We start from the raw sequence: 14,342 nt of genomic DNA, 5'->3' as shown, positions 1-14,342 counted from the left end.
AAATCCAAACCTTTAAGGTTTGGATGTCTTTCAAGCAAAAATTCAAATAGAATTCATTTTATACCGAAATCGTGTCTTAGAAATACTATTTCATTTCACATACGAGCTTACATATCATATCTTCATTAAGGCAAAAATACAATCTTATTAATGTTATGCAGAAATCATATTTTAAAAATATGATTTCAGTTCTACATATTATTTTCGATATCTCTAACATAAAAATTCAGTAGTATTCAATTTATACCGAAATCGTGTCTTACAAACGCTATTTCAAGAACATAGCCAACCTCCATTCTCATGCTCTTGAAGAACCATCAATTGGGAACCTGGGAGAGAGAGTGAGCTTAAGTTTGATATCAATAAGTTTTTGGTCATTTGATTGGTTTATATTTAGATATTATGAATAATGATTACTTGGAATTAGAAAAGCTAACTATATCACATTTTATGGTTTTATTTAGCTGAGTGGGCTTTGTGTCATTGTGTGTACAGGTGTGTATATTTCTGTGCGTGAAATAAACACCGCCCAATACTGCATTTTTGGTTTTTAAAAGAAAGTAAACGGGTCCCTTTTAAAACTTAAAAAAAAAAAAAAAAATTACTTAAATATGGATATTATGTTATATAGTTCGGCTTGTGCATTACAGTCTCAAACGACTGTCGTTTGATCGCTGATAGTCGCTGCTTATCAACACCGACTCTATTTTCAGCTCTCAGTCATTTCGTTTTCACTATTATTCGGCAACCAACAGCAACAATGGATGATGCCGGGCCTCTCCTAGCCAGTAAAAAAGTGGTGGCAGTCGCTACCGGTGAAGCCCACACTCTCGCTCTCACAGGTGAGAAACTCACACTCTACTTTTAACTTTGCTTGGATTTTCTGCTCTCATTTATTTGATTGCTTAGCAAACAGTTATTATAGGATACTATAATTGTAAAACCTGGTACTTTCCCACATAAACATCCTGTTTGGTTGTTCTGTTTTGGTGGAGATTGCAGGTGATGGGTGCGTGTACACGTGGGGAAGAGGCATGTTTGGCCGACTTGGAACCGGTTCAGAATCCGACCAGCTTTTTCCGGTTCGGGTCAATTTTGATTCTCCCGGTCGATCCAAACAAGACCCACCTCTCAAGTTTGTTGCTGTCGCTGCTGGTGCTTATCATAGTCTTGCTCTTGCAGGTTAGTCTTATCTTTCTATGGATTTCACATTTTTTGTTTTTTTCTGTTTTCATTATTCCTTTTTAGAAACAAAATAGTACTGTATTTTTTTTAGTGATTGTACTTAGCTAATTTATTCAAATTGCCGGTTGAATTTGCGCGAAGACGGGAAAATGGATATAGTTTAATTCTGTTGTGTAAGTTTGTATATAATTTGTTAGTTTCCCCAACAGTTATGCCGGTTGTTGCAAGGTTATTACAAATTATAGTTCAAAAAGATTAAAATGTACCCAAGTTATCAATTGATCCTTGTCAATTCAATGTAGCTGGCATTGGGATAAGTTTATGGTCTATTGGACAAAGATAAGCCTTTTCCTTTATGTTCTTCGTTTGCTGTTGGTTCTTGCCTTTCTGGGGAAATGCATTCTTTCTTTTCTTTTCTTTCCTCTTCAATACCATTGAGATATTTAAAGGACCAAAATGTATTATTTAATTTGGAATCTGGTTAGCATAATGGCGTTTAACATTCCTACCAGCGAACTAAATGATGAACTGCATTAGAGTTGAAGTCTTAGTGACTAGTGAGGTCCTTAAATAAATATACTCTTTTTTTTTTTTTTAAATAACCAAAGCTGCATTGAGTGGCATCTCTAGAGCACTAAGATATCATCTTTTATTAGGGAATAACCTGTGCCTAATGTAGTGGAAAGATGGTCATTTAGAAGGATATATTCTTTTTTTTTTTTTTTTACTCTGTTGCTGAAATTTTTGGTTTTGTAGTGAGACTACAGCTTCTTGCCAAGAAATCTATGGATTTTGTGAGTTATGTGCTCCTAAGTTTTTCTAGAATGATCAAAGGTCAGATGCGTGGGTACAGCTTAGTAATGTGAGACACTACTCAAGGCTCGTGATGATAATCAAGTTTAGACTTGTATAACCATAAGATTTCAAAAGGGGCTTCTAAGAATTGGTTTAATCTAAAGCTAATTTTAACTCAGAAAACAATGAAATAAGTGGGAATTGGAAGCAATTTTTCCCTAGCTCTGATTTTTCTGGCTTTCTGTGTATTGGCAGATGATGGATCCATTTGGTGCTGGGGGTATAACATCTGTATCCTTCATACTAGGGGTGTAATATCTTCTTTCACTGCAGTTGGTTCCCAATAGAGTGTAGTTTTTGAAGTTTAATTGCTAATATTTCTTCCCTATGCTTTTGATTCTTTTGTGTATTTTCTGTGCATCCTTGACTATTACATGGATGGCCAACTTGGTGTAAGTGGAGAGAATTCTGCAGTACCATGCTTGCTGAAGCAATTCATCGAGCTAAACTCTCCTGATCCTCTGACAGATGAGTCAGAAATAAAAAGTAAAGTGTCACTGAAGGTATGAAATCGTTTGTATTGCTGCTGCACTGGAAAGAGTCTGGTCTAGAGTCTTATCTAGTGTACTTGGCGTCACTTTGTCTACCGCAGGTTTGTTCTGTCAAAGCCGGAGGAATGATGTCACTGGCAATTGATAATCTTGGGGCCCTCTGGATGTGGGGCAATTGCCCACAGCCAAGCAGCAGCAATGATGGTGTGTTCTCTCTTGTAAGCATTTCCACCCCAACTCCTGTCTGGGATTTCCATGGCCACACTGTTGTCAAGGTGGCATGTGGAAATGAGCATGTTGTAGCCCTGGTTAGTTCTGGAGAAACATATAAAGGTGAAGATCTGTTATGTTACTCTTGGGGTAGCAATAACCATGGCCAGTTAGGCTTGGGGGATAGAGAGAGCAGGCTACATCCTGAAATCATTAAAACATTTAATGAAGACTCCCATTGGGCAGTTTATGAGGTAGCATGTGGGGCCTTTCACACAGCTTTACTTACTCACAAAAAGAGTCCAAGTGACACTCTAGAAAGTGTGTGCTGGACATTTGGCCTTGGGGAAAATGGGCAGCTTGGGCATGGAACTACACAGAGTGCATTATTTCCTGAACTTGTGAAAGAACTGCCACAGCCTGTTTATCTGATCTCTGTTGACTGTGGCTTGTTTCACACTAGTGTTCTATCATCAGCTGGAGATGTGTGGTCATGGGGAATGGTAAAGGGTCTTGGCCTATGCCCAGATGCTACTTTTACCGGTACTGATGCCGGTGATGCTATTTCTCCTCTCCATATTGGGCATAAATTTCATGATCCAGTTCAAGTTGTGTGTGGGGCTGCACATACAGTTATTGTTGAACATGATGGATATAAGCTTTGGTCTTGGGGTCGGGGAAGGAGCGGGGTTCTTGGAAATGGTAAGACAGTTGATTGTTATGCTCCTACTATGGTAATGTGGCCTCCCCTTTCAGAAGATTTCGAACAAGAGGAATTGAAGACTTCTAGTGAGGAAGATGGTGTTGGAGAAAAGGGTTCTGAGGGAGTCACAGAAGCAGATAAAAGATTGTCTTTGGCAATGGAGGAGATGAAGCTGCTTCAATCAAAACTTTCTGTGATGGAACGGTATGCTAGCATACTTCATGGCTCAGTTTTTGGAAAACCTTTTGAAGAGCAAGATATTCCAGCCTCATTGCGGAGCATAGGTACTTTTGACATTGCAAAGGAATGGGAGAACATGTTAGAGGTGGCAGATCGTACAAAGCTCATCAGGTTGGAAATGTTCTACCGAAATATGCTTGCAGGTGTCAAAGACAAGCTAATGAAGAGAAGAATCCAGGAGATTGTAAAGGAGTGTCTCCCATCATCTCCTATCAGACAGCAGTAATAAAACTAGAGGAGTTGAGGTGCTTTTTATTCTGAATAAAAAAGGTCAGTTCTGCAAACATGTTATTAAATTGTGCTCATTATATAATTTGTTAGGTCTCTCAGCTTCTTTTTATATGAACTCTGTGAGATCTCGTGTTATATATGTCTTAAGTTCTGGATATTATTCTGTGTACAAAAACTCTTTCAAAATAAATGTGAGGAAGAGGATGGTGGGAAACAAGATTGTTTTAGTATGATTTGCACTTAATTTCATACTGAGATACTTACCTAGTGGCTAACTCTCTTTTGAATGTTAATCCAACATGTTTTAAATGGAATTGCGTAGGTAATTGTTCGGAAAATTATTTTCTAACAAAATATCACCATGCATGTTTGGAAAACATAGTATTTTTGTATAACAAATTTCTTTTTGTTGAACAAAAAACTGGAACATTTTTTGCTTTATATTATATTTTTGTCTCTCCACCATCAACTCCTGTGAATCTGTGATTATGATTGGAGTTTTGATTGGCGTCCATTTTTTCATGGGGGAGGGCATTGTTCTTGCAACTACTAATTGAAGCTCCAGTATAGAATTTTATAGATCCAGTGAAATGAATCCAAAGCTTTAACTGTTTCAGAATAATGAGACTCACCAAGGTTTGTTGGCGCTAAATCTGCTTGAACAACACCAGGATAAATCCACCCCAGATCCTAAGATTGGCTTAGTTAAGGAATAAAGATGGATTTTGAAGATCCGGGACATTTGAAAGGTATAAACACAAATGACGGGGATCTATGCATCCTCAATATATATATATATATATATATGCGCACACACACATGAACAACACCGGTATAAACCAGATCCAAAAAATGGCTCAGTTTAGGAATACAGATGAATTTTGAAGGAGATCCGGGACATTTGACAGGTATAAACACACATGACAGGGATCTATGCGTCCTTATATATACTTGAACAAAACCAAGTATAAATGCACACCAGATCCTAACGTACACAACTTTCTACATTTAGCTAACACAAATTTTTAAATAAAGTGCACAATTTTGTATTTTAATGTATATTTTTTTCCCTAAAAATGTAAACAATTGTGTTGATATACAACGTACACATTTTTAAAATATTATACCTATTTCTGAATATTCAGTGAATACATTTTTTTTCCAAGAATGTACATAACTAAGTACAATTAAGGTACGCAATATTTTAAATAATATACACAATTCTATAATTTTTAAAAGAATATATATAATTTTGTATATTCAACGTATATATTTAAAAAATAATGTACACAAATATGTACAATGAATGCACACGTTTTACAAAAAAATGTTTACAATTATGTACATTTAATGTTTGCGTTTTTTTTTTAAGTACAGAATTTTGTACAATTAATATACACAATTTTTAAAAAAATGTACGCAATTTCATACGTTTAATATATACTAATAATATAATAATTCTATACATTTAATTTACACATGTTTTTTCAAAGAATTTAAACAATTTTATACATTCAACATATACATTTTTCAAATAATGGATACAATTCTTTCGGTTCCACATACTTAATTCTTCAAAGAATATACACAACTCTTATGTTGAATATATATCAACAAGTATTAAGGACCCTTACTAGTCCTTATTTATCGAAAATAAATAACTAGTCAACTATGATTATTTCCAAATCATTTAGCATAAATTGCAAGAATTGAATTCATAAAGTAGGGGAGCATGAGTTCCAAAGAGCTTGATGCTTTGGTGTCTGTTTTAGAATTAGCTAGTGTAAAGACAAGACAAAATTGGACCTTTGAAAGAAATCAGAGGGAAGGTATGTAAATTGTAAAGGTACCAATCTGTAGAAAAATCAGTTGATACTCGAGTCAATGGGATTGATAATATATGGACTTTATGAAGACAGTGATTATTCCTGTAAAATTGAGTTCTCTTTCATGGGACGATTTTCTGAGCATAATAATAAAAATGGGTATGTAAAGGACTAGGGTGTGTTGCATCCATTGTTGCTACATTCTCAATCTAATTTTGTATACCATGTCATTTGTTAACTTGCAACGAATACTATTCCATTACTGCAGTGAAAACTTTCAGAATCTAATTTGCTATGTTTAAGACTAGGCAGACAGCAACAAAAATAAAAGAATTTCTTGCTTCTAATAATTTGAAACAGAATATGGCTACTTATTACATAATGATTTATTTCGACAACAATGTGTTTACTGGGGATTATTGCCGAATTTTTATGTTTATGTAGGTTATTGCTCTTTACTATTTTATTTGAGTTGTAGTAGTTGGACTGGTGACTTGATCGAGTAACTGATTTATTTGACTCACTGACTATGTGATTTTTTGTTAACCATTGTGGGGAGGGAGATTTCCGGTTCACTCTAAATCGTGTCATTAAGAGTTATTCCATGTTAAATACATGTGTTTTACTGGTTTAATCATAGTTAATTTAATTGTATACCCCTACCAATATATGATTATTGATGAATAACATAAATTTTACTGCTAATTAAATCCTAACAAATAAAAATTTAATACAAAAAGCCACCCATGTACCCCCTCTATCACATAAGCATCTATCCACTTCATCAACACAAATCTAACTTAGGGTTCTTTTGGAGAGGATTAGAGTTTTGAATCTTCTTCGGCTCTGCAACACTAAGTAAAGCCTTCCGCCGAGTAATGGCGCTCTCTATGTACTCTTGCAAAGGAGGACGAAGAGACACTGGTTCTCCATCTTTAGATGCTTGTCCTCGAATTATCTATCAAAGCCAGTAATGAATGGTGAAAAATACCATGGGATCAGACCACAAACAAATGGATTGAAAAAAAGAGAAGAAAAAGACATTCTTTTTTTGTTGATAAAAGAAACAAGAGAGACTAGTACCAGGGAAAAGATAGAGAATCATGAAGAGCTAGAATCTTACCTTTGATGCCCACGATCGCTCGGCTTGTTGACATACATCTCTGATATCCCTTCCAGACATTCTGAAATGGCCAGGGACATGAAAAAGTTAAAAGAAGATTAACAATAATGCAAAAAACAATATTTTGTAGTAGGGTACATTGCATGGCAAGAAAGAACCCATGTAGCTGATCCCATGCCCATGTGGTTGGGAAGGTTTTGTTAAGTTGAGGAACGAAGGACACAATGGTGTATCTCAGTTTAAGGAGGGGATCTTATTTTATGAATCAAACAAATTGTCAGGTCAAACATACCCAAAAAAGAGTAGCCTAGAAAATAAATGGCACTATGGCAGATTGGCATTAAGCCTTATAAAAAGTTTTTTTTTAAAAAAAAAAGAATAAAAAAAAGAAAGAAAGCACTAGGACACATAATGGTGAATTTTAGTTAGAGGGTCTTATTGTATGAATCCAACACTGATCACGTCAAACTTCCATCAGTAAGTAGGGGCTGGAAAATAAATGGCACCGTGGAAGATTGGGATTAAGCCTTAATTGAGACAAATGAGCTGAACTAGAATATAGCTTTCATATTCCAGATCTTTTCTTAAATACGTCAGCATATATCAAACTCACTCTTCTGTAACTCTGGCAACTTCATCTAATTCAGGTTTTGTCAGGTGCTTTGCATACTGAGCGGTTATTTCCTGACGATTTTGCTGATCAGGTAAGCCGAAATTAATCATTGAATCAAACCGACTGAAACAACATAGATAAAACAAATGTTAGAACACACTTCCATCAACTTTGGGTACAATTGTCATCTACAAAGGAAACCAAAAATATGCATCAACTGACCTAATTAAAGCAAGATCTAGGTCTTGCTTTCTATTTGTTGCACCAATTACAACCACTTTTTTATCCTGCTCAAACCCATCGATCTGCATGGAAAAACCATATCAAAGGCAGATCAAGGGCGTGACATCGAAAAAGTTAAGATACTCCTAATATATTAATATATGCACACACATATATTAATACACATGGAATGACATGGGCATCCAGCACCCTTTCTTCGGGTGTACACCGTGTCAGGAAGCCATGCTATATGGCTCAATTTCTGAAATGTGTAAAGCAATGGAAAAACTGGATTTACCTGCCGCAACAACACTGATAAGATTCTTCGTGTTGCTTCATGCATTTCACTATCACGAGCAACAGCAAAAGAATCAATCTGTAACACAAAATAATACTATATCATTAAGAAACCAAACATCCCAACCACAGCATAAGATAAAAAACACCTGGAGCATAAAACGGAAAGAACAATAATGAAGAAAAGTAAAATAATATAAATTATTGCACATATCTTACAGATAGCTAGTGTTGAGTAAGCGATAAAACCTTCAAGTTACCTCATCAAGAAAAATTATAGCACCGTTAGGGAGCTCATTAGCAAGCGAAAAGACTTTTCCTAACAAGCGTTCGCTTTCACCATAGTACTTTGACATTACAACCTCCAGTGGCACATACAACAAAGGGACACCCTGCCAAGTAATGACACATCTCATTCTTAGTTTGTCAAAAACTCAGGTACACAGACAGAAACCTTTTTTCTTGGTTAAATTACACACGCACCAAATGGATCTTGAAACCAAGACCTCACCCTCCACCTAAAGCTTATAAGGGGAGGAGATGCCAGTTGAGCTAGAGCTCATTGGCCACAGACAGAAAAATACATGATTCATCTTCTTCATCTTTTTGTTGTGTGGCTAAATTAAGTGATTTATTTTATAGAATGATGAAAGAAAAATCTTATACTATTACATTTTAATTATTTTGAAGCCTGTGTACATCATATTTGTAGGTTCCAATAAGAAACTACCACATATATGCTAGTTTTTGGAGACCAGGAAGTATTTTGGGGAACCTACCAGCAAATGATTCACTCTACTTGTTTAAGAAACAAATTCCTCCCTCCTCCTCATCCCCCCCCCCCCCCTCCCCCTCTTTCTTTTTTTTCACCCTCCAAAGAAGAAAAGCATCGGTAATAAGGCTTTTAAACCACTGCACTTGCATAGTTGCATATGTAAATAAAAGCAGTGATTACAACTAAAGTGTACAGACAAGATAGAGAATAAAAGTAAACTGCAAAAAGTGCCCAGTGGCTCACCGCTTGATTAGCAATAACACGAGCACAAGATGTCTTTCCTGTCCCTGAATTGAACATGCATAATCAGCAAGCTATCCAACATCAAATCTAAACTAATGGATGAAAAGCTATATCTTTTGGTTTTTTGACAGGTAAGATTAATTTTATTAACGTTAAGGATGAAAAACTATATCACCTCAGTACATACTACAGTTCTCACTTTTCATATCAATAGGCAAGAAAATACAGTCCAAGATATGCAGTCCAAGATATGCAGAGCAGAAATTTGTAAAGATAAAAGTGACGCAAATAGCAAAAGCTTTGAGGAAAAACAAGATAAAATAAAAAAAAAGATTCAAGAATTACGGTCTAGACTCAATGTGGAGACTTCTTAGCATCTTTCCTATTACTTTAGTTATTATTGAGTGCCGGTATCAAGTTTCTTTAGGTTAGAAAGCTGCTGGGTCAATTTAAATAAAGATTTACTAAAATAGGGGAAGTTTGGTAGTTATCAGATTCTCTAGAATAGCTGTACTAGAGGTCAGTTAGTCTTATTTTATATTTTGAGGCATTTTTCTATTTGGTTTAGAAATTCTTAATTAATTTTCTCTATTATTTGGAGTTCTATTCTTTCTAGAAAATGTTATTTAGGAGTCCTAGTCTTTCTAGGTATAGTATTGGCAATCCCCATAAAAGAGTCTTTATGTATTCAATTAAAGATAGAAATAGAGAGATTGGCTTTGATAAAATTCCAAAATAAATAGAAACTAGAAAACGAGAGACTGAATTTAATAAAATTCCTACAACTTATTTTAAGCTACAAGGGTGTGGTTCTTCTCCTCCCTAAGTGTGATTGCCTAGGATTTATCTTGCTTTGTTTCTTGTTCCATTTACCATTTTAACACAAAACAGCCATCAAACTCATTCAAAATCCAATCCTGTTATCATCTAAACCTACCTAAACCCTTAAACAACAAAGCTTATTGAAGAAGTCTTCAAGATCTCATCAAGAACCCTAAATTTTTATTGAATTAAAGATTCGACATCAAGATTGTTATTAAAGTCCGTTAAGGCTTCAGTCCTGTGTCAAAATGAGAAACACCCTAAGCCCCTAAACGCAAAATTAAAGAAGCTTATAAGCGAATTTGATGCAATTTAAATAACACATGGTAATATATATAAAAAAAAAAATGTAGCACCCTATGCACAAGCTCCCACTCCTGCTAATATATGCAAAAGTTCCAAAAGTTAGTGCTCAAATCTTGTAGTTCCAATTAAATATATATATATATATATATATATATATATATATATATATAGAGAGAGAGAGAGAGAGAGAGAGAGAGAGAGAGAGAGAGACAAGGAATTTTTTTTTTGTGCAAAAATGCGTCATGTCCCAAGTTTTTAATACTTATTCCTTTATTGCCCCACACATTGGGTCATTAATTCAGATGCCCTTCAGCCTATGTACTAGAGACTTGCCTCTACAATTTACAAAACTGATCAAGTAGGGGGAAAGGGTATTCTGTACATTCTATATAAGTATAATCAATTCAAACATAATCACTCATCAACCAATTTTGGGGTTAAAGGGCATACCGGGTGGACCATCAAAGAGCACAGCTCGAGGCCTGTTTGACTCAAACTTTCGCCGAGTCTCACGAGCAATATCATCATATACTTCAGGACTATGCAGAGCCAACAGTATTGTATCCTCTATCTCTCTACACAACCAGAAATCAACAATAAGCACTTGTATAAAGAGAATCATGGAAATACAAAAAAAAGAACAAGAATAATCAAACTAAAAAGGACTTCAATTGAAAGAGGTTAAATGGCTCTTCAAAGGGAAAGTACAGGCTCCACCAAGTTCTTGAACAAATGATTATAAGAGATTTAGTTTACATGCGTAAGAAGGATTACCTAGATATGCCACCAATCTGAAACACATTGTTGTCAAAAATAATTCCTTAGGTATAAACAGTGAGATTCTGTTTTAAAGTATAAACAGCAAGATTCTTTTTTAAAATACAAGAAACAATCTCTTAAAGAAGAAAGGGGCAATTTTCTTGGCTATTTTTTTCCTATTCTTAAACATAGGCCATGAGATTCCACATCACGCTGAAAGTTTTCATTGCAAGTAATGGAATATTATTGATTGAAAGTAAACAAATGTAATAATATACAAAATAAAATTGAAAATACACCAAAAAAGAATGCAATGCACCATGGTCCTTTACATACCGTTTTTGCTGATCATACCCAGCAATATTGTCCCACGAAATCTCAATGTTTGAGGAATAAACAGGGGCTTCATCAAGTCCATATACTTTCACGCCCATTGACTCAAGACTAGCAACTGATTTTTCTGCAGATGGCACCCTTGCAGTTCCTTCCCTTGGTTTTCTTTCAAAGTTCCAGTTTTGTCCCAACTTTCCACCAGCTAATTCTAAAACAGACACCAAAGCTTCAAGCTCATTGGAACTCAAGCTCCCCTCCTTGATGAATTCAATTTCCTGTAGTTTATGCTAGCTGATAAGGAAATTCTTATAATTGACCAGTTATTTGTTTTGGATAAATAAGAAGCATAGAAAGAGAAATAGAAACTTGTTATGAATATAGTTTCATAACTAAAGCAAACAAATACTTACAGCTTTTTCTGAGCTTATGAGTGAGCGAAATATGAGGATGCATAAATCCCCATCTTGTGCATTTATATCTTTTGAATGTCCCAGATCCCCTTCAACTTCGACTTGTTTTCCTGGACGAGTAAGTGTTATTTGCCAAGCAACAGCACTGGAATAAGTCAAAAGAACCACAAAACATTGTTTAGTACATTTCAGTAATGACCAGGACTAACATAGATGCAATGACAAGACAATAGAACGACACTAAGACTGACTTAACCTGTCCCAAGCACGCAATGACATATCTGATCCACCACCACGCTCTTCAACCTTCAGTCCAAGATGTGAAACAAGGTTTGTAATCAGCTGTGAAACTTCACAACCAGGAGGAATTTGGAATTTGATGGTGACCTATAATGAATGAAAAGCTTTAGTCAAATATATTTTGAAAGACTCATCCACTATGAATTTACATGAAAAGGAACTCCCTTAAACTTAATTTTGAATTTTAAAACCAAAAGAAGTAAATCAAACTTGTATTAAATCTACCAAAAACTTTGCCTCCAAGAAGCAATAAATAGAAAAGTGAAACGACAAAAGATGTTTTCAAAGAAAGTGATCTAGTGAAGAAAATTTTGTTGGTTTACCATGTTATAACTACAAATTTTATTTTATTTTTATTAGGTTACTATGTTATGACTACAAGACTCAAAATTTGAATCTCAAGATTTATGGGACAATCAATGAAGCATTTAATTTCTAAATTAAGTGTTTCCTTCATCATTAGTAATATTTTACGCTCTGCAAGGACAAATAGACTATCACCCAAGTTTTTTTTTTTTTTTTGAAGAGTAAGAGACTGTCACCCAAGTTGACTCCCTATTGACTATAATAGTAATTTACAAAGTGAAGTAATATTATGTGCTTTGTAAATTATTAACCTATCAACAAAAAAAAAAAAAAAAAAAAACAAAGTGAAGTAATATTAAGGAGAGCCACTAAATGGGTGTTTGGGAGAGGAGTTTGCGTTACGTTGTTTGAGTGTTTTTGATATACGTGTGGGTGAAAAAGTATGTAATGTTGTTTAAAATGTGTGGAAATGTGTTAGAACTAATCTACCAAACACCCCCTAAATAGCCCATATTTAATGCTGAATCATTCTAAAGAAGAAAATGTACTAACCTTTTTGCCCTTAATGGCAACAGTAAAGCGGGGACAAAAACCTTGTCTCATTCCTTTACTTCTAAGCAACTCTTCAATTCGCTGTCGTTCTTTCTTGGCAGTTTCCTCCAAGTCCGCATACCCTGGAGAAGATTGCGATGGCAAAGGAGGATTGGCAGCAGCCTGAAGAAAGCTAACATCATGATCAATTCAAAGAATGCACCTTTGACATGGTAAGTGCTCACTGCTCACAAAGTACACATGTGCTTTTAAAACTACTATCAATTTTACTATAAAAAATTTACAAATTGACCTAGCAATGAATATGATTGGTGCCTCATCACCAATTAATTACTTTTTTGTTTTGTGTTTAAAAGTTGACATATCAATTTGTAAGGCTGTGTAGTAAAATTTGTAGTATCAGTAACACCAATCACAGTATTATAAGTCATAAATGACAAAACATAGGACCCCTAAACAATTAACACAGACAAAAATCACACAAACCTGATCACCATCTGCATAGGCTACTTGTAGCACTCCAACTCCAAACAAACTAGCCCAGACAGCCGGCAATATGGAATATGGTCCAGAAACATTGGGCACCAATCTCAGTGGCCGAACTTCAGATGCATTAGAATGACTCTGGTTCTCAACAGGCCCTGCAATGGCCCATTACTAATGCATAAATTTGCACATTATATAACAATAATCACCGCATAACACAAGGGACCAATATTATTAGGAATCCAATTTTCGATTTGCCAAGAGCATGATAACTCAAGTTAGGTGCTTTCAATGGAGACGTGGAAGGTTCATAGCTCCCCTACCCCATTGTAACTATCACTTATAAAAGTTATTACAGTCAGTGTAAACAAACTAATCTAAACTATAAAACGCATTAGGATCTTTCATTATAATCATTCATCTATTTAAATTATTGCTGACAATGTGGCAAAATCCAATAAATTTTTTTTTTTTTTTCAAAATCAATTAATAAGATTTTAGGAATATAAAACATGTGGCACAATCTCTTTCATATATCATAGTCAATTTAAAGCGAAGCAACTTCATAGTGTTAACTAGGAAAAAAACTAAAAATAAAAAAAAATTGATACAAACCAAACATTCAAAGCAATTACATGAATAACAATTAACTCGAAAAATTCAAAGCAATTACAATTACGCCAAAGAGAATCAAAGAGGTAAAATAAAATTAAAAGAATTTTGGAAAAAAATAAAAAAAAAAAGAAGAAAAAATATGAATAGTGTAATTATGATGATGGAGGTGAAGAGGTAGAGAAGAGTACGGTGGTAGAGACGGCGAGGAAGGCCACGCGAACGCGGAGGCGAAGGAATTAGGGTTTTGGGAGAGGCAAAAGTACGCCATGTGTGAGCTGTTCGCACTAGTCGTCCTAAAACCGCCATAGTTTGTTCGTGTTTGTGTGTGTTGACTGTTTGTGAGTCTCTTTCTGAGTGAGTTTTGTAAAGGCGGTGAATCTCGGAAAAGTAGAAACTTCCATCAAATATATACATGGAAAATATAAATAAAATATGATAA

The 14,342-nt window shown here is 35.0% G+C and overlaps 2 protein-coding genes across 2 annotated transcripts; one reads left to right on the top strand and one right to left on the bottom strand.

Annotated features, from left to right (window-relative positions):
• The first annotated feature begins 660 nt into the window (after nucleotides 1–660).
• LOC142633691 (ultraviolet-B receptor UVR8) lies at nucleotides 661–4,164 on the top strand. The gene is made up of 5 exons (XM_075807932.1): nucleotides 661–842; nucleotides 1,003–1,182; nucleotides 2,236–2,271; nucleotides 2,419–2,543; nucleotides 2,633–4,164. Exons 1-5 carry the CDS (start codon nucleotides 761–763, stop codon nucleotides 3,908–3,910), a joined length of 1,701 nt encoding a protein of 566 aa, XP_075664047.1. The 5' UTR covers nucleotides 661–760; the 3' UTR covers nucleotides 3,911–4,164.
• A 2,250-nt stretch (nucleotides 4,165–6,414) lies between these two features.
• LOC142633817 (uncharacterized) lies at nucleotides 6,415–14,278 on the bottom strand. The gene is made up of 14 exons (XM_075808068.1): nucleotides 14,092–14,278; nucleotides 13,289–13,443; nucleotides 12,803–12,964; nucleotides 11,901–12,031; nucleotides 11,645–11,789; nucleotides 11,238–11,509; nucleotides 10,593–10,717; nucleotides 9,015–9,058; nucleotides 8,257–8,388; nucleotides 7,998–8,075; nucleotides 7,700–7,782; nucleotides 7,478–7,600; nucleotides 6,865–6,925; nucleotides 6,415–6,699 (listed from the first exon to the last, which is right to left on the bottom strand). The coding sequence occupies exons 1-14, from the start codon at nucleotides 14,207–14,209 to the stop codon at nucleotides 6,526–6,528; spliced, it is 1,803 nt and encodes a 600-aa protein (XP_075664183.1). The 5' UTR covers nucleotides 14,210–14,278; the 3' UTR covers nucleotides 6,415–6,525.
• Between the last annotated feature and the right edge of the window lie 64 nt (nucleotides 14,279–14,342).

The sequence above is a fragment of the Castanea sativa genome, chromosome 5 (genome assembly GCF_040712315.1).
Source record: "Castanea sativa cultivar Marrone di Chiusa Pesio chromosome 5, ASM4071231v1".
NCBI classification, from domain to species: Eukaryota; Viridiplantae; Streptophyta; class Magnoliopsida; order Fagales; family Fagaceae; genus Castanea; species Castanea sativa.
Note: the sequence above shows the minus strand (reverse complement) of the source record. Positions and strands in the feature narration are given on the sequence as shown.